This window comes from Gavia stellata, chromosome 4 (assembly GCF_030936135.1).
Source record: "Gavia stellata isolate bGavSte3 chromosome 4, bGavSte3.hap2, whole genome shotgun sequence".
NCBI classification, from domain to species: Eukaryota; Metazoa; Chordata; class Aves; order Gaviiformes; family Gaviidae; genus Gavia; species Gavia stellata.
Genome location: NC_082597.1, coordinates 56,436,371 through 56,462,477, shown reverse-complemented (window position 1 = coordinate 56,462,477; position 26,107 = coordinate 56,436,371). Strand labels below are relative to the sequence as shown.

The 26,107-nt window shown below is 44.2% G+C and overlaps 1 protein-coding gene across 3 annotated transcripts; it reads left to right on the top strand.

The window, feature by feature from the left end:
• Window positions 1-24,252, top strand: TEF (TEF transcription factor, PAR bZIP family member). Of its 3 annotated transcripts, none has more exons than XM_059815930.1 (5): window positions 1-276; window positions 11,138-11,464; window positions 12,921-13,141; window positions 13,792-14,003; window positions 15,952-24,252. In XM_059815930.1, the coding sequence occupies exons 1-5, from the start codon at window positions 174-176 to the stop codon at window positions 15,971-15,973; spliced, it is 885 nt and encodes a 294-aa protein (XP_059671913.1). In that variant the 5' UTR covers window positions 1-173; the 3' UTR covers window positions 15,974-24,252. The 3 variants fall into 3 exon arrangements, with proteins under 3 accessions (XP_059671913.1, XP_059671914.1, XP_059671911.1); XM_059815928.1 differs by lacking the exon at window positions 1-276 and adding an exon at window positions 5,116-5,296; XM_059815931.1 differs by having other exon boundaries at window positions 13,792-24,252.
• The last annotated feature ends 1,855 nt before the right edge of the window (window positions 24,253-26,107 follow it).

The window sequence follows — 26,107 nt, the reverse complement described above, 5'->3', positions numbered from 1 at the left end:
TCTGCCAGGCTGATTCCCTTCCTCCTTGTTTTTTTCTCAGCTGGAGTAGTTTGGCAAGCCTGCTTGGGGTGCCTCTGAGCCCTTCTTGCAACGCCCAGGCGAGTGGGGTGTAGCGTTGGCAGCCAGGCACCTGGCCCTCCCTTAGCTGTGCTAGCACGGTCCCAGGACAGGACATGTCAAGCTGCAACAGCCCCGGGGGCCCCGCTGCCCTGGACTTTCCGGAAGTCCTGAAGTCCCTGCTGGAGTACTCCTTACCCTGGACCAACAAGATGACAGGTAGGACTGAGGGAACGCATGCTGGGGTTTCTGTTTTGATTTCTCCTTCCCCTCCTTAAGTTGCAAGGAGAGAATGGGGCAGAAGATCTTGTTTGCTGCAAGCCCTTCAAGGGTGTGTTTCCCCCAAGTGTCCAAGTCAGATGGGGAGTTCTGGCACCAACAGTGTTTTGCAGCTAGGAGGAAAAACGGCAGCAATGGATTGATTACAAAATCAGCCAAGAGTGCTGAGCTCCTGATCCTTTTAATCTCTGTGCTCAGCTACTTCTTGGAAACCCTCAAAGCTTTGTGCAGAGAAGGCTTGAGCACAAATCTCCATGCTCACGTAGGAGTGACTTCCAGGACTGCCATCCAGGTTGTCGCATGGTTAACAGCTGCTGAGCCTCCAGATACTGTCTATTCCCAGACGTAGACTGTCCAGGGACCCTGGCCCATGTGGGGCAGGCTGACTCTGTGCAAACTTTGTGTTTGATGCTGCAGTTGTTTATCAGTGGAAAGCTGGGGTAGGGAACACAGCAAATGTTGTGTTTTCTTTGCAGGAGCACTTCTGTACTCCTAGGCTTTCCTGCTCTCTGTGCAGCATCCTAGAAAACAAATGGAAAGGACCCAGGAGGTTATTTAGTCTGGGCTTCTGCTTTGCTGAACATTTCTCTCTTGCTGGACTGACCACTTCTCTATTGCTGGGCATGCTCCAAGTGCCCATCGCACAATGCGGGGACTCTCTGGTTTTCCACAGGATACCACACACCCTTGGCAAGCTGCTTTTTGGTTGTGTTTTAATGTTAGCTGTGGAGTGCTGGGGAGGTGTGTGGGAACACCTCGGCTCAACAAGCTCATGTCTAGGCATGAGTGAGTTGAACTCACAGAAACAAACATGCGCTGAGCTCGCTCTTCTGTAGGGAGTTGCTACCAGGACATGCAGATGGCTCTGCAGTCTTGAGGGGCAGCATGATCCAGGAGGATCAAAGCCAGATGCACAATGGGGAGAGGGACCACCCTGCTCTTGCTCTGGGGTCAATGAGAGAAAAGGCTGCTGCTGCAGCAGTAAAGCATTCATCGCAGGAAAGGCAGCTGCCTACACACCTGGAATACAGCAAGCCCTGTGGCACCTGCACAGCTCCCTGTGGGAAAGGGGTTAATAGGGCAAGGGGAGCTGCTGTACCCCCTAAGGGGCTCATTTTGTCACATTGCTCTGCTGCTACCACCTGTGAGCTGGCTCTCTCCTTTGCTGAGACTTTCCCCACTAATGGGTGTGTTTACATATCACACAGTATGAAGCTGCATGTGGGATGAGGGCATGTTTTCCTAGCTGACTGATACCCAGGTAGAAAGCGGACCTGGCTGGGAGGAGGCAGTAACGGCCAAGGGAGGCTCACCTGGCGCAGAGCCTTGCAGTGGCTAAGCTGAGGTTTGGCTGCCTCTCTGGGATCTCTGGTCTCCACAGCCAAGTGGATTGAATTAATCCAAGGGAGGAGTGCTGGCAAGTTTTATCTGTTTGGCAAGAGTTGGAGTGGGGGGTAGAGGGGAGATCAATGATTTGGAGACGGAATAATTTAGTCTTAACTTGATTGGGCTTATTTGGCAGCTGAGGGTGCTGTCTTGTGGCAGCTTTCCTCCTCAGCCCCAGGACCACCCTGCCTCTCAGCATCACCTCCCGTAACCCTTAGAATTGTCCTTATTATGCCACTTCTCTCCCCAGGCCAGTGTTTCTGTCATGGTCCTCTTCTCACAGAGCTCAGTTCTCTCCTTCTGGGTCTCTATAACTACATACCACTCGTCTGGATTTGCTGGGTCTCAGACCTCTGTCTGAAATGTGTTCTGCTATTCAAACCTCCCAGTGGGGCTTGATGTATGTGTCTCCCCCCCAGTCTGTGCCTAGCACTGGGCTGCTTCTTGCTTGCTGCCCTGCAGCATCAGAGCTGGGCTGTTCCACATCATCTGGCCCTGACAAGACTCCCAGCAGTAACAGCCAAGGCCGCTGCATTCCTCTCCTCACATCTCATTGTCCTCCTCTCTTCCTTCTCATCTGCAGAGCAAAAGAGAAATTGTAAAAATCCAGGCAGATGCCATCTTAACCAAGAAGGTTCAGCTGATGGTGCAGTGTCCACTTTCTGCTGGCAGTGGCTTGAACCCCTAATCCCCAGAGGCAGTGAGGAAAAGCTCTCAGAGCAACCGCCCTCCTAGCTGGCAGGGCAGGGCTGATGCCCAAGCAGGGTGCTGTGAGAGGGAACCCACAGGAATGCTCCCCAGGAATCCCCTCCCACCTTCCGGCGAGCAGTTAACAATACAGGCTAAACCCTCTCCAAGCAAAGTCACAACCCAGTGGGGGCGCAGAACAAACCTTAGCGCAGTGGAGCTCAGGTGGAAATGTGCTGGAGGAAGAACATGGTCTATCTAAAAGGAAAAGCCCTGGAGTAAACGCCACTGAATGGGTTTAATAACCTCCATTCATATGGACGTTACCCAGCAAAGCAGTTGCCATTGAGATCCGCAGGGGGGATGCGCACAGAGCCTGTTCCTTGAAAGAATGCTGTACAGTACTGAGACAGCGTCATCCCCGGGGGCCTCCAACGTGAACAACAGTGGAACAAAGCGACTGTGAGAGCCGTAACTGAACAGGAAGCCTGTGGCCTGCCCCATTTCGGCTACATCCCCCTCACCCTGTTCCTAGATGTTGCCTCTTCCTGGCCTCACTAGGTTGTGTTTTTTATCTACCACCTACTACTAGCTGTTTCTCAGGCAAAAACATTGCTGTGAGCCTGCTGCCCTTTGCCAAGCTGTGTGTGCCACTTCTGTCATGTGTGGTCTGACATCTGTGTTTCATTGCCCTGTGTGAAGCGGCATCCTCCTTTCACGCATGTGCTGTTTCCTTCTGCCTGAGCTTGGCAAGGTGGAGGGAGTCCACGATGGGCAAAGCAGCAGCCCTGGAGCATGCTGGGCAGCAGAGCATGACCTGTTCTGCCTGCTTCTTGCAGCTGGATTTATCAGCATTAATAAACTATGCATTAACCTGCACTGTTCCAGCCTGTATTAATGAGGTGGCCCTTTCGAGCTCCCTGTCAGGCAGCACGCGCACAGGAGTTGCATCAGGAGTCCCACCCCTGTCCCCTGCAAACGAGGCAGCCGATTCAGCCTCCCAGCCTAATCAAGGGAAGCAGCTGGAAGGTAGAGCAGCTCCCTGTCTGCCCAGGTTGGATGGGTCCTTGTTGCAGTAAGGCAACAGGGGAGAGCACCTACCTCACAGGACTTCCAATCCGTTCCTTTTCCTGGGGCATGTGGGAAAGATTTCAGACCTGATTTTGTGTCACAAAGACCATCAGGGTTTATGAGCAAGGGTCAGGTCAAATTGTGCCTTGCCACCGAAATGAAATGTCTGAGGTTTGTGGAGGGGCAGCTGAACCAAGCACATGCCCAAGTGTCTACCTGGGAAGAAGAGGTCCCTTTTCTGCTGGCACTTAGGGGGACATCTCTGCCCTGGCACCTGTGGCTCTACTGGGTGCAGATGGGGCCATTCCAAGGAGGTTGCACAGCCTTTCCGCGCTCGCAGCGCTATGCAGTAGGTTTGCTGCGGCCGGCCCTTCTGCGGCAAGAGGCAGCAACTGCTGACAGGAGAAGCCTGTGGCTGTAGCGTCTGTCACTTCTGTGAGCTTATTCATTCTGCAGGAGAAGCTCCTCAGTATCCACCTGTGCTCTTGGGGATGAACTTGGCAATATTTGCTCTTTGTGGGTTCAGAAGCTTAAATCCGAGCATGGCATCCCTGCTACTGGAAGAGGAGGACTGGCTAGGGAATCACAAGGAATTGCTTGTGATCATGAAAACTTGGAGAGACCCCCCTCTCCAGCCGCCCAGCCATGCCAGCAGCCACAGTGGAGTCCTTCTCGCTGCTGACCTTATATAGGGCATGCCGCTGCAGCTACGGCTGGCATGATGTAGGACAAAGGAAGATTAAATCCAGGTCATGTGGGACAGGTGATCTCGGGATCCTAAACGAGGATTTAAGGCCCGGCTGGAGCGCTGGTACCGGCGGCGGTTCGGGAGCAGCGGGCTCCCGCCTTGCTCCCCGGCAGCCGCCGCGGTTACACGACCTCCGAGCTCGGGCCCAGCGGGCTCCCTGGCTGCCCTGGCGGTCGAGCCCAGCCGGACCAAGGCCGGGGCCGGGGCCGAGGCAGCAGAGAGCAGCCTGCGGCTGAGAAGGGGCTTGTAAGCGCCGCGCAGCACGGGCCGCCTACACGACCCCCTCAGCCGGTAACGGTCGCCTCCGTGAGCGGCGGCGGAGGGCCCCCTGCGCAGGCGTAGAGACGGCGCGGCCCTCCCTGCCCAGGAGGCGAGCGGCGGGCGCGCGCCCCGCGGCAGGCGCTGCTGCTCATCCGCCGCCCACGCGCGCGCTTCCTCCCCCCGGCCCCGCGCCTTCAGGAGCAGCTGGCTGTGACGCAGCACCCGGAGGAGGTGTAGGGGGCGGGGTACGGCATGCTAATGAGCCGCTGGAGCCTGCCCCTGCACGTGCCCCGGCGGGCGGGGGGCGCGTGCCCGCGCCGGCCGCGGGAGGGCGGGGAGGGCGGGGCCTGCCCTCGCGGGGCCGCCCCCCGAGCGGCGCAGGCCAATCCGCGGGGCGGAGAGGGCGGGGAGGGTCGCGACCGCCTGGGTGGGCGAGGCCCCGGCCCTCATGAATACTGAAGCACGCGCGAGGCGTCAGCTGCCCGCGCATGCGCCGTCGGCTTCTTGCGCGCCGTCCGCTCCGTGGTCGTCGTTGCCGTCGGGTCCCGGGGAGCTGTCGCAGCCTCACGCCGGGCGCTGCGGCCGCTGGCGACCGTTGACAGCCCGCCCGCCAGCTCGCGGGGAGTATGCCCGGCCGCGCCGCGCACCAGGAGGCGGCGGCGGCGGCAGCGGCGGGAGGACCAGAGCCCACTGCAGCCGGGGAGAGCGCGGGGGCCGCCGCGCAGCAGGAGCAGCGGGGCCTGGCGGGCGCCTTCCCACTGGTGCTGAAGAAGCTGATGGAGAACCCGCCGCGGGAGGCGCGCCTGGGTGAGCGCGGGAGCGCGCGTGGTGACGGCGGGAGCGCGCGCCACCCTCCAGCTCCCCCCCCCCCCCCCCCCCCCGTCTTCCCGCCCCGTGCCTCGGAGGGCGGGACCCGCCGGCTCTCGGTGGGACTCCCTGCGGTGCGCGGGGGGAGCACCCGCGGGAGAGGCCGCGCGCCCGGAGCTGGCGTCCTCCCCCCGTACGCCCCGCGCCCCTTCCCTCCGCCCGGCTGTGCCAAGTGCCGGCAGCACGGGATCCCAGCCCGCCGGGCTTGGCAGGAAGGGCTCGGCCTCACGGGGCGGCCGCCGGGCCCGCTGGCCTGGAGCCGGGCCGACTCCCCGCCTCAGAGGCGCAGGGCAGCGGTGGCCGCCCCGTGGGCTGGGTCTCCCCGGCGAGCCGGTGCGACTGGAAAATTCAGCTGCTTCGGTCGTCCTTTCGGGTGTATTTAGGTGTCTGCGCTGGGCAAAATAAAATGCTTCGGGTACGAGGGATTAGGTGGAAGTCAGGACGTGACACGCTGGTTTTATTCCCTTAGCTGTCTGAAGCCTCCGCTACCTTCAGACACACAGCTGGAAGCAGCAATGAAAAGGTTTCGAGTCTTTCTTGACCTTAATTGCTGAGAAGTTGTACGTTGACACGCATAAACAGCAGATCGCTTCAGGTTAGGTTTGGTGATAATCCATAAGGGTATAACTGATTGCCTGCGCGTGCAGTCCTGTATAGGCTGGAGCTGTCTCTCTCCCACTGGTTATGCAGACAGCAGCTGTGTAAATAACAGTGCTGGTGCTTATAGTTTTCATTGCTGGTAGCACACTTTTTTTTTTTAGTTTTTTCTCTTCACCTGGCAGTATGTTTTTGCCTTTCTGAGTATCAGTTTGATTTGGAGGAAGGCTCAGATTTATTTGCACCACTGTAATGCCCAGTGTACTGGTGTATAATAAAATAAGTCCTTCCATTTAGGAATTTTGAGGATGAGAATCATTTTTGGAAAATCAAACAATACTCAGGGTAGACCGCAGTGCAAGCAAGGTTGGCAAGATCGTTCCTAGTGAGTATCCTAGCTAAGATCTGCTTACTTTGTGTGTCTGACATTGCACAATACTGTGTAAATTTATCCATCTTGTGATTCTGGCAAATATTTTTTCTCCTTTCTGTTAAAAAAAAAAAAGTCAGCCTCTGATAAAGGTTTTAGTTATGTTGCTATGGTGCAGGATGCTGCAGTACGTAGAACCTTGAATCTACAACATTATGGGAGTCCTTAAGATATTTCTTCACCCAATCCTTTTTAAAAGGGATAGTGCTAGCAGGAGCAATTGAAGTTCATGTGTGGAAACGATGATGGTAGCTGACTGCAATATGGTGACTTTGTCTTAGGGGTGGTTTTCTTGTCCAGAATCATGTGATTTGGCCTATGGAGATTAAAATTTTAAAATTAATGCGATTTTGAGGTAGTGCATTTTTCTAAAATTAGAAACATTTGATACTTCTCCTTTTACTAGATGACCCTATTGCAGCTTGGGAAGGTGTTCAGCTTGATTCTCTAAAGCTTGCTAGTGAGTCCGTTGCATCTTGATTACCCCTCTTCATTCATGCTGTGATGAAATTCAGATTGTTCTCAGTCTTAAAATTTCTCCATAGATTTCCTTGTACTGTTCCACTTTGTGGAACTTGTTGCTTTCTGTTTATTTTGATCTCTGATGCTGTTTTTGTTTGTATATTTGCAAGACAAAAGAAAGAATGCCTTCTGTGTTAGCAGGTACTTACTCCTAATTTTACAAAAGACTTGTCAGTAGAATTGTGACTCAACTGACTTCAGAGGATCCTTGTTTATTTTCTGTTCCTTTACAGTATAAAGACACAGCCAAATTGTTAAATAATTACTAATTTACTTAATACAGTGGTGTGTTTCCAGCAAGCTTTCTGAGAAAAGACCCTATGCCTTTTGTCTGGAATGCCTGTTGACAAAAATACAATTTTCTGTCTTTATTCTGTGAGAAACGGTCTCAACTAGCTGCAGTGTCCTTTTATAGTCTCCACAAGCTACCTATGGGTTTTCCAACTGCCGTAGGTAATTTGACTACCCAGTAAGCAAGCAGGCTTTCTAATCCTTCTGAGCAACAGAGGAGGACATCCAGTTTCAACTGAATGCCATCATCTTGAATGCCCTGCCCATATACCAAGTATATCTGACCGGCCTTGCTGTATATTGTCGTCATATAAATCGTGGGGGTCGAATAAATAAAAATAATAATCTTTTTATAAAAGGTCCTGTGGGGTAAGGGAAGACAGTTAATATTCTGGAGCAGGAGTGTAGGTCTGTCCTATTATTAATGAGCTGCTGCATAGTCTCCAAAGGGTGCCTTAATCACCAGTTGTGTGCTGCTGTGGCAGGAGAAGTGCCTCAACAAACATCACAGTAATTGGTATTGGGAATACAGGACCCTATAACCTGTCTTGTTCCATTGTCACAAGTGGGACTAAAGATTTATGGAGCAATCAGCCTTAGTCTGTATAGTGTTTTCAGTATAATTTGACAGTATTTTTTGATGAATGAGGGGAACTTTGTCAAAGAAGTGTTTGTTCTGTTTGTGGCTGGGATATCACTTGACAGTTGTGGCCAAAATGTCTTTTGGTCTGGGTTTGGTTGGTTTGTTGGGGTTTTTTTTTGAGGAAAAAACAGGATGTGGAATAAAGCTTTTTCCAGGCTTCTGCTTTTGGCTAAAGCAGCAGTATTTCCAACAGTTCAAGAACTGAAATGCTCTGCCTAAATTACTTAGCATAAATGAGTGACCTCTCTGTTAACAGCAGATGTATAGCCTAGTTAATAGGTCACAGTAGCAGAATGAGGGGGCTAAATTGGACATGAGCTATCAGCTGCAGAAGTACAGTCCAGATTTATCAGGGTGACCTTGAATCACTGCAAATGGAGCCTCTTAGGATACTGCAGCTCTGCTGTCAGGTAATAACCTGTTTATACTATAAATATCTTCAGAGAATTAAAGTTTCAGGTCCCTGTGCTGGGGCAGGTGGAAACTTACCCCTCAAGATGCAGGAAGTTAATTAGTGTTTCATTAGATACTGTGCACCCACCAGGATGTTGTGCAGCAGAAATAAAGATTAAATTAAATGAAAGAAAGCCAGTGGGAAAATATCAATGCAAAAATGATCATACAACAGTTTTATCTTTTTACATATCATGTTTGAAATACATGGGCACCCAATATCCATGTTAACTTCTGCTATTTTAATTTGCTTCAGATATTGCTGTTAGAAGTGAGGGGAAAGAGAGAGATAGCATAGCTAAACAAAGACAGCACTGGGGGCCCAGTGCTTGTCCAGTTGTCAACGTGTAGCGAAAGGAAAAAAATTCAGGTGGTCTTCTCATGTGAGGAAAGGATCTAATCCGGTGTGAGCCAGGGACGATAGCGAGAGGAAGTTGAAGGGACCACAGTCTTTTCAAGTTACTGAAGTACAGCAGGATGATGGTGCACATCTAAAAGGCATTAAAAGATCTGAGAAGAGTGGCATATGCCAGCAGTATAGTCTTTTTGGCATCTACTGTCTGAAAAATATTTTTAAGTCTTATGTTTAGTCAACTAATCACTTAAGGTTTCTTTTTCCCTCTGTTGGAGATGTTGTATTAGATGTTGCAAAACAAAAGCACTGCTGGCTTGCGTTAAAACGGGCATAACTTATAATGGGATACTATTGTTTTCAAGAGTAAAGAATGATTTTTTTTTTTTTTATTTTTAGTTGACATTTTGACTCAACAGTCACAAGTTTTTTTTTATCATGTTGATTAAAAAAATAAAGTGATTTACAAAGGATTCATTATTGTCACTTGCATTTGTTTTGGTGATGTCTTTACTAGGATATTGTCCACAACCCTCAATGCAAATCTGGGTTTGGTTGTGCAGGGCACTACGCAAAACTTATGGAAATACACAATACCTGATTCACAAGTTGGATGTAAAATGGCGGTTCCAGTTTGGTGGGGTGGGCTTCAGTAGTAGAGTGAAATCGTCCTTATATGTGAAGTAGAGTAGTCACTGTTTCTTTTCTAGCTTCAAGTAGGAGCTGTTTAGAAACATTCAGGTTATTTGGATCATGGTTGTTAACCTGCACGTTTGCTTTGCCCAACTGAAGTGTAGGAAAGTTGCAAAATTCCTCTGCAAAAAGGAGTTTATAGCAGAGATAGGAGTGGCAAGATGGCAGTTCAGAGGCAGCAGTGTGAGTGGCGAGGGGGAAGGCCAAAAGCTGCAGGGTGATGTTAACAAAGCTCAGGTCCAGGAGCCGCTGGTCTGAATTTAACATGTTCTTTAGGTACTTGCTCTTAGTCCCAAGTCAGTGGCCGGTGAATATTTTCTTGTCTGTTTAGTTTAAAATCGGTATTTTCTTTTGTATAAAATGTTCAGAGTATGGTAGGTTAAAATGATAATTTACTTTGTATGGCAGCACTGTTCTTTAAGCCATAAAAAGCTCTTTCAGTCTCAGTTCCACACCAGCTAAGGCAACAGCGGAAGGAATGCCAATTCTATCAGAATAGGGTTTATATAAATAGGCTTTTCTGATTTAGAGCAGAGTTTCAGCCCCACTCCCACCCCCGATAAAGAAAAATACTCCTTTAGCATATTGTAGCCAGTCTAGAAAACCCTAATGCCGAAGATTTGTGCATTTTGTCAGACTAACCTGTGTAAATACTGGAGATCAAAACTGGTCCAGTGTATGTCCCTGGAGTCTTTGTTCCATTGAACTGAATATTTGTCAGCTTCCATGGTAAGAACCAATTTGCAGTTAGTTAGAGTACAACTGGTGACCGTTCCTTTTGACGGCAGCGCTGGCTCAATGGTGGCAGTGCTAGCACTGCTTCTGCAATGCCTCCTCCAGTGCTGGTAGAACTGCATGGCTACACGGAGAACGGGATCAGGAAAATGACTTGGTGATTTTTTTTTTTTCTTTTCTGCCAGCTTATTTTTATCTCTCAAATTATGTAATTATTCCATAACTTGAGTTTTCTGCTTGGATTCTGTCCCAGACAATTGTTAAGATTCGGTAGCTATGGGGAACATAGAAACAGCCATTTTTCTGTAATATGTGCACTGTAGCATAGTAAACGGAGAAAATTTCACCAGTCTTTTGTGGCTTAGGGGTGGGATGTGGGCGTATGCCTTATGAGACATCTCCCCAAAGAGTGAAAATTGTATGTAGGTACTCTGAGCTATCTATGGTGAACAGCATTTGGAGCTATTGCTTTATGTGGACATGCTGAGTCATTTTGGAAATCCTTCTAAAATACTGAGCAATAGACATCCAGGTCTCTGGTGTCCTGTGGATCTTGTGACTAACTTTCAAATGTAATCAGAAAAACCATATTCCTTTCTTGTTTGTATCTAGATTTTTCTTCTACAACTCCTTTCTTTGTGCGTAAAATAAACTACTCTGCTTCCTCGGAGTTTTCTTACTGGCTTCCCACATAATCCTACTTATGGACACCCGCTTTTGCTGTCTTCCAAGATGAGCCTGTGAAAACCAGGCTATTTTGCAGTCACTAGTTAATAAGCTAATTGCAGTATTATATCCCACTTTGGTAAGTTATCATAGCAAAGATGCTGCTTTTCAAGGCTACTCAAATGTCTGTGGTCCAGCTATCACAGGGAGTCAGAGCACTCCATACTGAGTTACATATGAACACATGAATGTTGCCTTTCAACATCTGGTTTTTCAGATCATGTCATGAGGCAGAACTGTAGCTTACTGAATGCCCTTTCATTGGGATTTTGTTAGACTCTTAAACTTTGAGTCTCTCCTGTGTTGCAGCTTGTACAGTGACCTACTTGTATCTTTCAGATAAAGAGAAGGAGAAGATAAAGCTTGAGGAAGATGAGGCAGCAGCTGCTAGCACTATGGCAGTCTCAGCTTCCCTTATGCCACCCATTTGGGACAAAACTATTCCTTACGATGGCGAGTCTTTCCACCTGGAGTACATGGATCTGGATGAGTTCCTGCTGGAGAATGGAATTCCTTCCAGCCCTACTCACCTGGATTTGAACCAGAATCCACTCTTGCCTGTGGCTGAGCTGGAAGGAAAGGAGTCTGCCAGTGCTTCCACTGGTTCTCCTGCATCATCCTCTTCCACTGCAGTTTACCAGCAATCTGAAGCAGCTTCCAGCACAGGTAGATGGATTAATATGGGGCTCTGAGGGACTTTCGTTGTTCTTGTATTAAAAGGTGCCTTTTTAGAGTGTCAGTGTTAGCTGTGGCAGGTTAAGTAGCACAAACATGCTCAATGTAGAGCCTTAGTCCATGTGTCAATTCCTGAAGATGCTGCCTCTCCTCTTCTTCCTGTCTCCTGCTCCTGGAAAAAATGAGTGTCTCTCAGTGTGCAGTCTGTTTCTCTTTTGAAATTAGAAGAGCTGAAATACCAACATAAAGTATTTTGCTTTCTTGGTATTGCTAATTGAAAAGCTGGACATGTTGAGAAAATAGTTTCTCGGGTTATTTTACAACAGATTTGATAGTTTGTGACAAGTCATTTGTGCTACCTTGGTGGCTTGGTCTGCTTGGGTGAACTTATGCTAACTTAATGTACCTCAAATAACAATGCTTAATAGAAAAACAATGAAGCAATCTTTTCATACTAGCCTGTGAAATGTGAAAACAGACACTTGGAAAAGGTGTGTTAATGATGCAGTTTGATGTTCTGTGGTGCTTTGAAGTGGTAATGGAAGAACAAAGAAACAAAACTGTACTTAAATGGTACTAGGAAACTTCTACTCTTCATTTGTAGTACGGAGTTCTTTTCTGTTAAAGAATTTAGCAGCTCAATTTGCTCTAGATTTGGAGTTTAAACATGATAGCCATTAAACTTCCACAGTACTGTTTTATGAGCAGACTTCACAGAAAGCATTTTCCTCAGGGCCTTTTCTGTGACTCTGCAAGAGAAAGGCAAAATGTGGAACTCCTTCAGTAAGACATAGGGTGTGGCTTTTTTCCTAGGTGGTATATGAAAAAACTTATCGATCACTACGTCAGATTGCACTGATATTTGCAATTCATGTGTATGAAGTTTGTAAACAATGGATAAATATGACAAAATTCAAGTGGACACTGTCAGTGTCAGACAGTCTGTTGGGACATTTGTTTCCATATGGCAAGGAAGTAGAATACTCTTGTATTTGTAAAAAAACCCCACCTTTTAGTCCTTTGTTTAGAAATAAAATTGTCTGACCTTTGAAGGACCCAGGGACCAGGGTCTTTGGGCAGGCTTGTTTCCATAAGGCTTTCTATGGCACAAAACTCAGGCTGGTACAAGTTTCTCACTTCTTACTGCTGTGGAAGGCGCTTCTTAAGTGCGCAAAGCATGTAGTTTTTGCCAAGGAAGTGTTAAGTCTTGTTCTGCATCTAGCTACTCGTGTCTGTTAGTCTGGCATATGTTCCTAGAGTTTGTATTACAAACTGGACTGTGTAGCTTCTCTCTGTACCAGCAGCTGTACAGCTCCAAGCACACCTTAGGGAAATGTAAAATAATACTATTAAACACTGCCCGCAGTAGGGCAATAAATAGAGATACCCAGGTTGCTTCTTCTCTTCATCCTGCTGAATGTATTGTAACTTCTCCTGTTGTTGCCAGAGTCCCCACCACAAAATGAGAGAAATACTCCAAGCCCCATTGATCCTGACTGCGTAGAAGTTGAAGTGAATTTTAACCCCGACCCTGCTGATTTAGTGTTGTCCAGTGTGCCTGGTGGTGAGCTCTTCAATCCTCGCAAGCACAAGTTTACTGAAGAGGACCTGAAACCACAACCAATGATTAAAAAAGCCAAGAAGGTTTTTGTCCCAGATGAGCAAAAGGTAACAGATTCATTCCTGCAAACTTCTCTAGGCCTTGATCAAAGTTTCTGACTCTTTGCCTAAACGTTTTGACATATAAAGCTAATGCGCTATACCTACGTGATTTGGCAGAAGCACTGCCAAGAACAGAATTGGCAAGTCAGCTGCTGTTCCTGCTGTTTTGCTGGTTTGGTGTCATGAGATAATTACCGGGCAGGCGCAGCTTACCACGCTATACACAGAAATTAAACGTAGAAGAACTGTCAAGTCACATCCTCATCAACTGCACTTTTGAAGGCCATTGTATATATTTGCCCAGCATTATGTCTGATCTGGCTTTAAGCAGCCCAGACAACAGAACAGGTTGTTTTCTGTGGAAGCTCATTCCTGAATTGAAACAAGTAAAGGGAGTATTTCAGTTGGACAGCTTCATAGTAGCCAAGGCTCTTAATCTCCCTAGTTCTAGCAGTGCACTTGGCTTATCCTAAAACCAGACTCATTTAAGGGTGAAATATTACAGTACTGTGTTGCCTGCATTTTGGTGTCTGAGCCCTGCAAGCCAATGAAGCAGATTCTTCAATATAGCAGTCAGTGTAAATGTCGTCATATAATAAAGAAGTGTCTCTTTGATACAGTTGTCAGGTTGACATCTTTTTTTGTCCTTGCTGCAGGATGAAAAATATTGGACAAGGCGAAAGAAGAACAATGTGGCAGCAAAGCGTTCCCGTGATGCTCGGCGATTAAAGGAGAATCAGATCACAATTCGGGCAGCCTTTCTTGAGAAAGAGAATACGGCCCTGAGGACGGAGGTTGCAGAGCTGCGCAAGGAAGTGGGACGATGCAAGAACATTGTTTCTAAATACGAGACCAGATACGGACCCTTGTAAGCACACCCCTTTTTCTTGTTAGGGCTCCTTGTTTTAGCCTCTTTAGACTTCTCTGCCTTCCGTAGAGACTCCCAGAAATAAAGTTTGTGGAGGCTTTGCCATCTTGCATCTACACAAAAAAACCCCAAACCCTGTTTATGTTGGCACAACTTGTTCAGGCCCTTTCCTGATCATTATGTTGCCCAAAATCTTAGTGTCCATATTTACAACTTTTTGTTTTTAACACTGATAGACCATTTTCTGGTGTCATACAGTAGAACAGATTCACCTGTCTGGAGGAATAGATGTGGATTCCTCCTGACTGGACAGGGCTTTTGCAATCTGTTCTAATCTCCATTTTAAGTGGAGAAAGAGCCTAGGAGACTCTCGTTGCTTTTTTTCTTCTTAAACTCCTGCTCTTTTCTCACTCTCCACAACGCCCTCCCAGTCAAATTGTAAAACATCATTTTAAGATATAAGTAGATGTTGCTGGGCAGCATCATGAAATTATTTCCTCTCCCATTCGGAGGCATTAGAAAGTAGTTGTTATATAGAACTCTGTTCCTGCTGAAGAGGAATAGGGGAACCTTTAGGACAGGAAGACCAGAAAATATTTGATATCTTGTAAAAACTGAGATATCTCGAGGTTGATGCACAAGTGTTACGCAGACCAGAGTCAGTGCAGTGTTGATAAAAATACGGCTCAAACATCTTGATAGGCTCTAATCCTGGATAACTTCCAAAAACGACGGAGAGAGAACAGTAGGGGTTCTCTTACTTTACAGATACAGACAAATAATTTGCTGTGGGTTTTAGGCTGTATTTCTACCACCTCCCCTCCTTTTTTTCCTTAGAGGGACTTCTCTCTTGAACTGCTGATAAAGCAGCATGTTACACTTAACAGAGAAGTAGGGGAGATTTAGAAAAAGAGGTCTGGCTCGTTAGCCTGAACCTTGAAACCCATCTGTTAAGGAATTTCCAGTACCTTATGCTTTGGAAGAAGGTTTTGTGTTTGGTTGGGGTTTTTTGGGTTTTTTTCTTTTTTTTTTTTTTTAAAGAAAGAGACAGACAAGCCACTGTTACTTTACTGTATCTTACCTGTTGTACAAGAGCTTGAGAAAGAGTTTTGGTCCTTTGCCTCATGAACACTCTATGGAACAAGCTGCACCCACTTTAAACATGAACGGTTTACCTCACTATCTCCTGTGTAGCAGCATATCTGGTCTCTCCATGCCTGCTGGTTCTCCCTCCAGCATGTTTCCTGTTACAAAATTAGCACACAAGACTTGCCCTCTTGGAAGTAATCCATTCTCAGCACCAAGCGCTGCTTCAACAGTACGTGGTGTTAAAAGAAAAATGTTATGTGTGATGTTGGAACCTTCTACATGACCTACAACTGCAAGAACCAGAAGCTTTAACAGAAGTATATGTCTAGAAGTCCTCTTAACAACAGAAGCTATCTTAAGATAGTGGCTGTGTCAGAACTCTTAGGCTACACTTCTTGGGCTAATATAAATATTAGGGAGTAAATGTGGGATAGAAGATGTTTAGGCTAGTTGTCAGTTCCCCTATTGAAATCTGAAAAGTATATTAAAAAAGCATTGGGGTTTATTTTCTATACTAAAGACTTTTTGCCTAGCTTGTCATTAAAACATAACGTGGAAATTGGTATGAGTTTAGAACAATTGTGTGTTGACTTCTTAAGGAAGTGGAGAAGCAGGCTAATCCAGAACGCTTAAAGTAAATGTATGCTTTGAACTATCTCCCCCTCTGTTATGCTCTTAATATGCTCTTAATTTGACTAGAGTGGCTCTTCATGCAGTGTTGGTCTAATTTCTTTCAAACATACTCAAAATTGTCACCCTTTCAGCAGGGGTTTTTCTTTCACAGGGTGGTGTGTGGTGGTGATGGTGGGAAGTATGTCATAAATAAATTGTCACACTTAACACTTTGCTTTGTTTAAAGTGACTTATCTGATTCCGAGTGATGCAACTTTAAAGACTTTTAAAAACAAAGAAACTAAAAAGCACACATGAATCGCCAGTCTTCAGAGTGAGCAGTGAAATCTATGAGGTGTCCCAACACAAACAACTGACGATGACCCTGCCTGCCTGCTTGCCTGCAAGTACCCCATCTGAACTACCCAGGGCTGGGCATGATGAAAAGTGCAAAGTCTCCTTAATTCTGTATATGGCTTTCTTATCTGTCTTTCTCACTGTAACTATGAACTACAGTAAGCTTACTTATTGGGGTTTTGTCAAGACACTCAAAGTTCATGTCTCAAAGTCTGTTGACAGCCTGTGTGAATAGTGACTCTTTGTTTTGGCAATTGAGTGGAAGAAAATAGGGAGTTTTAAATGGAAATGTCTGTATATATTAAGAACTGCTATATTTTAAGACTCTTTTTCCCTGCAGTAGAATGAATTTTATTTAATACTGCAGCTCACTACTGGTACAGTGTAGCATCTTGTGGAGTACTGTGAGTGCAGAATTAAAGACACCAGGAAAACAGCAGTCTGTGACGTGTGAGACTTCCAGTGCAGAAAAGTACAGCAGATGTATTGAAACAATCCAGAAAGCACCACAGTGTGCCATACAAAGAGTAGTAATAAACCTCTCTCAAATGACACATGTAACAGTAAAACACTTCGGTTACTTTCCTGCTCCACAGCTACACTGCTGTAACCTGCCTTTTCCTTTGTTTCTTTTATGAGGCTTACTTTCTTTTATGGTATCTTGCTGAAACAAGATCTCTTCTTCTGTTAACGATTTAGCAATTATGAAAAAGGTGCTAGTTGGAGCTGCCAATCCCCATGTCTTTTGGCAGTCTGAAACTACCAAATGGATATTAGCTCCAGCAAAACAATGGCTATTAGCTGCCATATTACAATTTTCTGTCTCTTGACTACATGAGAACTGCAGTGGCGAAAGAGCACTTTTGTTCATCTGTTTTATAAAACAGAAACAGCCAATGATTTCCCACAGTTACAACGGGCAGCTTAAGTATCGAGACCCTTTTGCTGGTGTGAGAGAGTGGATGAAAGCTTGGACACATGGTGGGGATGTTTATTGTGTGTAGAAGATAGAGGAAGTAGGTGGAAGTTCCTTTGTAAGTTTCATCAGCGTAACAAGAATCTACTCTTACATTGAGGAAGCTTAAGAGCTAAATTTGTGTGGGAAGAAAGAGAGTACTTAATTTCTGAGAAAGTAGTACAGGGCCATGCTTGTAGCCAAAATGTAAACTTGTAAGACAGTAGTGTATTCATGCCTGGAGGTTGATAGACAGCATACACCTCAAGAAAAATAATCTTGAAAGCTTTCAGCAGCACAAGTGCTGAAATTACGAGGCACAACTAGTTACCAGCAAAGCTTGACACTATCATGTTGAACAAGTATTCTGACTTTGCATTTACCCAAGAGATTCCACCCCTAATTTCAGAGCAGAAATGCAAAGAGAAAAAGGTGCAATGAAGCAGCTAATGTTGTAAACTTCATTTAAAAAAAAATAAAAATTTCAAAACCCAGAATTCATAACCAGGTTTTTGAAGGCATGACCTTTGTAAAGAGCATACACATTAAATGCAGTTATTGACCTGTTGTTTTTAATGGACTATATTCTGCAGTAAAGAAAGTGCTTTTAACTTTTTACTTGGTTACTAAAGTATACTTATGAGTGTATTATTATAACTTGGGATTCTAAAGCTCTGAGATAATCTTGGGGTATTCTCTTCAAATAGATGAATAGTTTAGCTTCATGTTGCTGGAATGTCAGCATGTATCTCTATCTATATCAAGTATTTCTGACTTGGACTGATTTTTTGGTATGTGCTGTTTTTTGTTGTTGTTTTATTTGAGTGATGAAGGCCAAACCATGGATTTCTTTAAAAAAACCAACAAAAACAAACAACTGTGATGGCATGTAAACATAGCAACTCTAAATTTTCAGTTAGCTTTGAATGGCTGTTCTTGAAAGTCTGTCGCGAATGAGTGGTTTACGCCGCTTAAAGAATCACCGTCAAGGGTATGGGCAAAAGTGATTTTAATAGAAGTTTATAAAAATGGGACTTAACAGAATTTGATGGCAAGGTTCACTCTATTACTTACTAAAACATACAAAGGAGAATAAAATTAAAATCAAATCGGAATGATTCATACAGAGGGAGAGAGTGGAGAAAGAAAAGGGGTAAAGAGTAGGGAAGACCCTCCTGTTGAGTCACAAGGTTGCTTTCTAAACTCCTTCTCAGAGAGGAGTCTAGGTGTGGCTAGGTCCAGTCCTAGTCCCAGACTTGGTCAACGGGTTTTATCTGAAGGATTATGTGTATTTAGCAGCAATTTGAGGTTCATTCAGTTTGAGGTAAATCGTAAAATTTTAGCAACACTTAATCATGGAGTAGTTTAAGTATTTACAAAGCGAGCTAATCACAACAATAGCTTGATTACAGATTGATTCACACATGCATGCACACAGACATAAAGATATAGATATGTACAGAGGTACCTGTTAAAAATTCCCCTCGAGTTCCGTGAAAATACTTCAAATGTTTCAGCATTTCTCAACGGGCCAGCGTTGAGCCTCAGGGAGGAGAGGCTTCTAGCCCAGATTCCATCGCTGTCTCAGCAGGGTCCTCCAAAACTCTGAGAGGAGGGAGATGCTGGTCGCAGCCCACTGCAGGCCAGGAGAGCTCCAAGGGCTTCACTTGGGACCACTGTTTGTAGGTTTGCAAGATGATTGGCTTTAGTCATTAGTAAAATGATGGAATTTTGGTAACAGTGGTGCACTTGGGTTATGATCCTGATAAGGAGTGTTCCAGGGCTGTCAGGGAACGATGGGTCATCCCATTCTTGCTCTCATTACCCGCCTCAGTCAGGTAACAGGAGTGCCTGGTACAGTCAGTGCTGTTCCCTGCCTTAACCATGCAAGAGTTCATGGTACAGTCAAGGGATGCTTACTTAGCTGCCCAACTTGCTACACAAAGGCCAGGGCCCAGCTGGGATTCCTGAGATTGTAGAGTGGTCTGTGGGGGAGGGGGAAGGAATGCACCACCACAAAGTCATGCTTCCTGTTTAAATCACAAAGCTAAAGGGTATTGTGACTGGGAAAGGAGTTGCTTGTCCTTCATTTGGGTCTTGCTGTCTTACTGCTTTAGGAATACCTTTTAAATACTTAGTATGTTGTATACAGCATTTGGTTTCGCAGTATGTCATGCTATTTTAACAGCAAAATATTCAGTCAGTGAGAATACCATGTGCAATTCTGTTAGCTTTTTCTGTAGTATTAAAAGCTTACACAATGGAAGCTAACAGTGAATGTTCATTCGATCTTTCAGAGAAAGACTGTTGGCAAACTGCTTCCCTAACAGTGCAAACAGTGCAAATTTGCACATTCTGTGATTCATTTGTCTATGGGTTGCAAAACTGGAAAACCACACTTTAGGGTGAGTGTGGCTTAACTTTTGCAGTTGGAGAATTTTTTGTTTTGTTAAGAAGCAACATCTTCAAAGATAGTTGAGAAAGTAACTATTTAAAGGACTGTAGGTATTGCCAGACAAAAAGTTATGGGCAATGCTGAATTCCTTTCTCAGTTTTTGCAGTCTGAGGAAGTTAAGCTTACTGCTTCAGAGCTCTCTGCTCCTCTCAGAATGATTAACTATATAATCTTGTTTCTTTGACTAGGATGACAATCCTATGCGTAAGTGATAACTTCAGTACTTTTTCATCGTGGTCATAAGACCAGTATTCTTTTAGCTCAGCTTGAATCTTAAAGGATGCTGAATTGACACTGTTAGAGTCTGAAGTTATCTAACCTTGGAACGTGCTCTGTAGAGGCCATAAGCGTGCCTGATGCCAACGTACCCCATTCCAGCAATAAAGGGACCATCTCCAAGGGGAGAGAATAAAGGGAGTGCACCTTTCGGCATCACTGCAGGGATTGCCAGTAAAGGGAGTGGGTTTTGACACAGCTGTACATTCATTAGGAAGTGGATTGGCACCAAGCGGCCATTTCACAGTACGAACTTTGAAAATATATAAACTGTTGATGAGATTTGTGGGCAATGAGTGTTGTCTTATTCTACAGAAGAAACAGACTATGAATAAGTGATGCGCAACATTTAATACAGTATTGCTTTCATACATGGTCTTCTAATCTACGTAGTTGTATTTCCTTATAATAATGCATTTTTTTATTTAAAAATTCCCTAGAAGCATAATCTTTCACCTGTTGCCAAGATCTGCTCCCACCGAAGCCAGTAACAAAGATGTCATTAACCTCCACAGGAGAAAGTCTTCACTCTCACATGGTTATCATAAAGTTTTAGCAAGCACTGGAGTCAGGGGTGTCTTTGCTTTACTCTGTAGCATTCTGTGCTGGGATCAGGTGGCTGTATCTTAGATTGCAGGTGTAATGTTGGTAAAATGGTCCTAGCATTTGTTCATTTACACAGTTAGTGATAGTTTTGATATTCAGATAATCTGAATTCTGCTTTTTTCTTCCCTCCCCCCCCTCCTGCCCCGCATGGACAGGGTGGAAAAAGTAGTGTACTATAAACTTGTGCTAGGAGAAGAAATGTTTTTTTAAAAAAAAAAAAGTTAAATGTGGCTTTTTGGAGTTCTTCTAGTAACATTTTATTTCTTTTCTGACAATCCTCCATTTCCCTGCTGTGCTGTTTGAAAGCCCAAGGTGGTGTAGCTGTAGAAATCACTTTCAGCATTATCTGCAGGACTGCTACTACTTGTACCAAACTAATTTCAAGTTGGGAGGTGCAGTGGAAGGCCAGCAGCTTTGGGAATACGGTAATAAAACCACTTGTGTGGAGAAATATTTTTGTGTAGATAGCAGAAGTAATGGACTTGCACAGCAGAGAATATTGCTGCTTCAGCCTTTTAAGCCTCCTCAGCATAACAGGGCTTTGTTCCTTGTGATCAGATACCTTCCTGTTTAATGAGAGTGGAGGTATATCGGACCTTTGTAAAATCCAGATAGGCTTTTGTTCACCCTTATGGTTTTAGCTGCTAAGCATAAGATGAGAAATGCAAATTTGTCTTAATGCATAAATCTCGTATTTTTGGCAATCCACATCTAAATCCATGAATAGCAACATCACTTGTTAATGCTAGTGTTTTGCCTTTGCAGCACTACAAGATACTAGCTGCCTTTCTAGATTTTCAGATAATTACTGTGATCTATATATCTGCCACTGTAACATGGTGAAGATAGATAAACTCACAATGTAAGACTGGGAAAAAGGTAGAAAGCACAGGCTTAACTAAACTTCTGTGGAGATGCTAACATAACACTAATTGAGAAAGTACAATCATTTAATTAATGATAATGCAAATTTGTCATATAGAATGTAATTTGTTAGTTTGATAGTGTGCTGTCCCCTAGTGAGTCACTTTTGGAATGCGAGCTTCCTAAAGTTCAGGCAGCTACAGGAGAAGGGGAATCCTTTGAGGGAAATACATGTATAGATAAACATACAGATACTTGCCAAGGAGAGGAAAGAATGAAAGCAGGAAGAGAAGAGTAATGCAAGAGTATGACCTGAGCCAGATTGCTAAAACTGAAGCCTCACTGTTTACAATTTTAGGACAATTTGGATCCCCTCAATTAGCATCATACAGAAGATATGTACTTGTTTAGGTTTTGGGGATCTTCTTTTCTTGATCTTATTTCCACAGTCCAGAAGAAAGTGAAAGGAATATACAGATAGGGAGGAACGTTACTGCAGAAAGGCATGAAAAAAGAATAGCTATTGCTTTAACTAAGTGCACTGTTGCACTGGGACTTGACCTGTCGATGTGAACTGATAGTGCTGTGTTGTGAGGAAATTACCATACAAGGCCCCAATATTTTAAGGCCTCAGTTCTGCTGTCATTTCTGCATGGGATGAGCCCTAGTATCTGTAGAGAGAACCATGTGAATTTCACAGGATCTGTTCTTGAATGTGAAGCTCTGCCCAGGCAGTCGGATGCAGAATTGTGTCCTTAACACATGATCAGTCGTAGTTATAAGGCTGTTGATAGTGTAATTTGGGTGCCTGTTACATAGCCAAAACCCTTGTTACTTCATTTTCCCAACTAAGGCATGAGCAAAAGCCCTTTGCTGTACAACATCTGTAAAAAAATTTACTTCACATATGTCTAGTAAATTAAGGCATGTGATTTTGGTCTGTGGGTCTCAACAAACTTTGCTCGTGTACCTGCCTGAATGTTTTCTTAGATCTGCAGCTATGTCTCAGTGAGAAGGTATGGTGGGATTTGTTTTCCTGAGGGTGCACAATAGCAGCTCTCATCTGTCATTCTGTGGGTGACCGCTTGCTACTGGCCAGGATCATGGACGGATGCATCCTCTGCACTTTTATGTGAAGTTGTCTGAAATATGGTGATTAACATGATTATTGGAATACTGTATTTTGTATAACTTAGAACATGTAAATACACTTTTAAAACTAACCTGTTCTATGAAGTAATAAGTGCTTCCATTGTAATATCTGAATATTGTTAATGCTTCATGTAGCTTGATTTGGGATTATTTTTTTTTCTAGAACTACAGAAATCAAAACAAAGATTGATGTTGTGTGGAATTCTAGTTTAGTTGTGATGCCTTCTATCAGCAAAAAATGTTTTAAAAAATAACAATGAGCTACTTAAGCAGAGAAACTGAGAATTTGAAGGAATTGATTCTCTTCCAGTCTTTAACAGTAGTCACTGATGACATTCATAATTGTACTCTTCCCATCCTATTAGCTGGACAGTTGATTTGTTGTTTTTGAGTAGCATTTGGAAAGTGGCAATATTAAATGATTCGTAAAACTTAGTGATGGAGGAAGATTAAAGTTGTTTTTTTAACTATTCTCTCTTTTGGCTCAAACAGATCTGTCTCCACTCTTCAGCCAGACTGCAGCAAGTTGCAATGAAACAGTGAGTGACTGTTAACTGAAGCTCATTTGTAACCTAGATAGTCTACATCTTTATTAATTCTATTATGTACATAGATGACATAGGTATCCTGTTGTGGTGTGGAGAGAGAGAAAGTGATTAATGACTTGAGGTTTTGCTGAGTACGTGTTCACTGGATGCTGCACAGCTGGAACTTTCATCAGCTTTCGTGACCTTTTCTATCTTGTGTTAAAAAAAAACCAAAGTGGAGTGAGAATCATGAGCAGTCTGCTAGGAAATACGAACACTTGGGTTTTGAGGAGGAGTTGAGATTGATCCATCAGCCTTCATCTAAAGAGATTAGCCTGTGATGACACTTTGTCCAGCCATAACGTAACTTCTTTAATGCCGTACTGGAGCAGTCTCCTCTCTGGTAACAGCTGCATCTGCAGTGTTCCATAAATGACAAAGCCACAACATCTTTTGTAGTGGGCAGAGATGGTGGCATCTCTTTTTTTTTTTTTGTTTCTTCTCCCCCCTCCCCTCTCAGTGTCTCTAGGCTGTAAAATAGCTATGAAACAGCTAGGCATATGTGCCAGTTACTCAGAAAACTCTGTTCCTGTAAAGCTTTTTCAGAGACATACAGTTTTTCACCAAATAGTTGGAGGGAACTCCTGTCTGCTATATTTGGCCTGAAATTCTGTTGCCTCTTGGATAAAAGTATTTTTTTGGCTTCAGATGTGACACTGATCTGTCCCATTCATTCAGTGGGATGGATGATAAATCTGCACAGTATTTATATAAGATAGAAATCTGATCTTAGTTTTACTGTGTGTTAAGTTGTTTAATCTCTTGGATGTCTACTCCTTGAGGTTGTCTATATAATTCCTGTAAATGTAGCTGCTTTTTGAAGCAGTCCAATCAAGTGCATTTGAGATTATCCTGACTGAAAGATTCTATAGAAATGAAAGAGATAATAAAGATTGTAAAGCGGCTGGGTAAAACTGTATTGCCATAAATGGTTTTAATTTATAGATTAATCCTTTGTCCCAAACTGCTTATTTTGTACATAAACCTACACACTCCTGGCAGCTGATGGGTGAAAATAAAGGTGCTTAAACAGCAATCTAATGAGGAAAGGGCATTTCACTGTTTCAGAGTTGGTATTATTTTGTATTTCCATTTATTACACTTTTTAAAATGTATAAACCACAGATTTGAATTCTTGAAGTCTTCAGCTTGGATTTTGTGAGTAGTTTAAATCCTCTCACCTCTCTGCTCGTAACTGGTTTTTAAGAAAAAGAAAAGCTTTTGTTTAAAATGTAAAATTTTGACTGTATTAAATTCTGTTAGTACCCTTCCTTTTTAAGAAATAAAATGTATATTCCACTACGCTGAGATCCAGTAATTTTGTTCTCTAGATAGCATACTGTGTGCTGTACACATCAACTGCCGGCATTAGACCTGCAATTTGCATTGAAGTTGGTAGACATGAAAGCAGCTGATCACCTTTTAGGATTAGGCTCTTGCTGTCCATTTCCCATGTGTTAGGTGTGCTGGTAACAGGTATACAATTCCCCACTTTTATTTTCTGGATTAATTGATTTCAAAAACTTGGCAAGGTTTTGCATTTGTCCTGTAGTGACTCTAGGTTGAGCTCTTTCAGGTAGGAGGAGAAATCCTGACAACTAGTAGTCGGCCACAGACACTCGGACCTTGTTTTGTCTGTTACTTTGGGACTGACAACATCCCCAAAATAATCAGAATTTAGTTTCTTTTGTGGGAAGAGGTAAAGTTTAGAGTAAATAAGTTTTGACCATGAGGACAGCTTTCGGCATGCCTTTCCATTTTTTGACCTAAACCTTGGTTAGTTGGTTGGGGTTTTTTGTTGTGTTGTTTTTTTTTTCCCAAGAGCTAGTAGGTGAAGATCAACCTGGTAAGAAATGTGCATGTTCTCTGTATTCACTGCATCTGACTGGAAAGGACAGCTTCCAGACAAGGCTGTGTTCACTTTCTTTTGCTTCTTGCAGTCCATGATATTTCTACCTGAGACACATGCTTTCAAGGAAAATGAGATCACTGGTGGTTTAGTTTAGCTGGAGTATTTTAGCATATCTAGAAACTGCAGTAAGGCAGACTTTGTTGGTTCTTTGCTTTTGTAAAAGGTATCTTGTATGATTAGTGATGGGGGGTGGTAGCAAGGAAATAAAACTCTAAATAGGAGGAAGGGGGGAAGGTAGGATTTCTCATCCAATTCTGCAGGTAGGGCGCTCATCTAGATGGACACTCAATGACCATTTCCTGACATTTGAGGAAGAGGTATCTAGTCCAGGTGCTAGAAGAGCTATGAAGACTGGGTTGGCATCTCATCTGGTCATTCAGCAGTATAATTTTGAAACGTATATATGAAGATGACTACCTGCAACCTACCATAGTGGATAAAGAAAGAAATTCATATGGTTTTGCAGAAGGAAGAATTTTAGTGTCAATTAGTTGTTTTTCTCTGGCTAGCTTCCAGAGCCGTGGCATGATTAGTGACCCAGGCAATTTGTGTATGAAAGCTAAAAACCTACCTATTTAGAGGGAGGGGCCTGACCTGTACCATGTACTGAAGGCCAGGGACTTGACATGGCCAAAACAAGGAATTGCAGTAGAAACTGAGTGGATACAAGGATGTGTTGGATGTAACCTTCTGGTGTTATGTGGCCTTAACATAGACTCCGTGGAGGATATTTGGTATCTTTTTCCTGTTGTGATGGCAGCTGGCAGCAGCAGAAAGGTTTATTATATAGTGCCTTCTTTTCAGGGAGCTTGTATGTTCTCTTGGGTGAGTGGGGAGCAAGTTTATAAATGTGCTAACTCTGCATATTATATTACTAGTTCCCTTCAGGAAATTTTGCAGCCATTAGTGATCTGAAAGATGGCAATGGAAAAAATGGCAACCTCTTTCTTGTGTGGTGGTGAGATCTGCTGACCTCAGGACTTCAAATGCATTTATATTCATTTTTGCTCCTCCTGGATACACCAGATCCGCGAAAGAGTAGGGAAAGGATCTGGCTCCTGTTTGGTTTGTAGTGCTCTGTAGCCACAACTGGAATGCTTTGGTTGAGCAATGTGCAAGAGCTGCATCCACCAAGCTCTTCTGGGTTTTTGCTTGCTGTTGGTTGTGGTTGTTGGCTAGACATGGCCATTGAGAAAACATTTTAAGTGTCTTATGTGTCTTTCAAGTGGTACAATACTC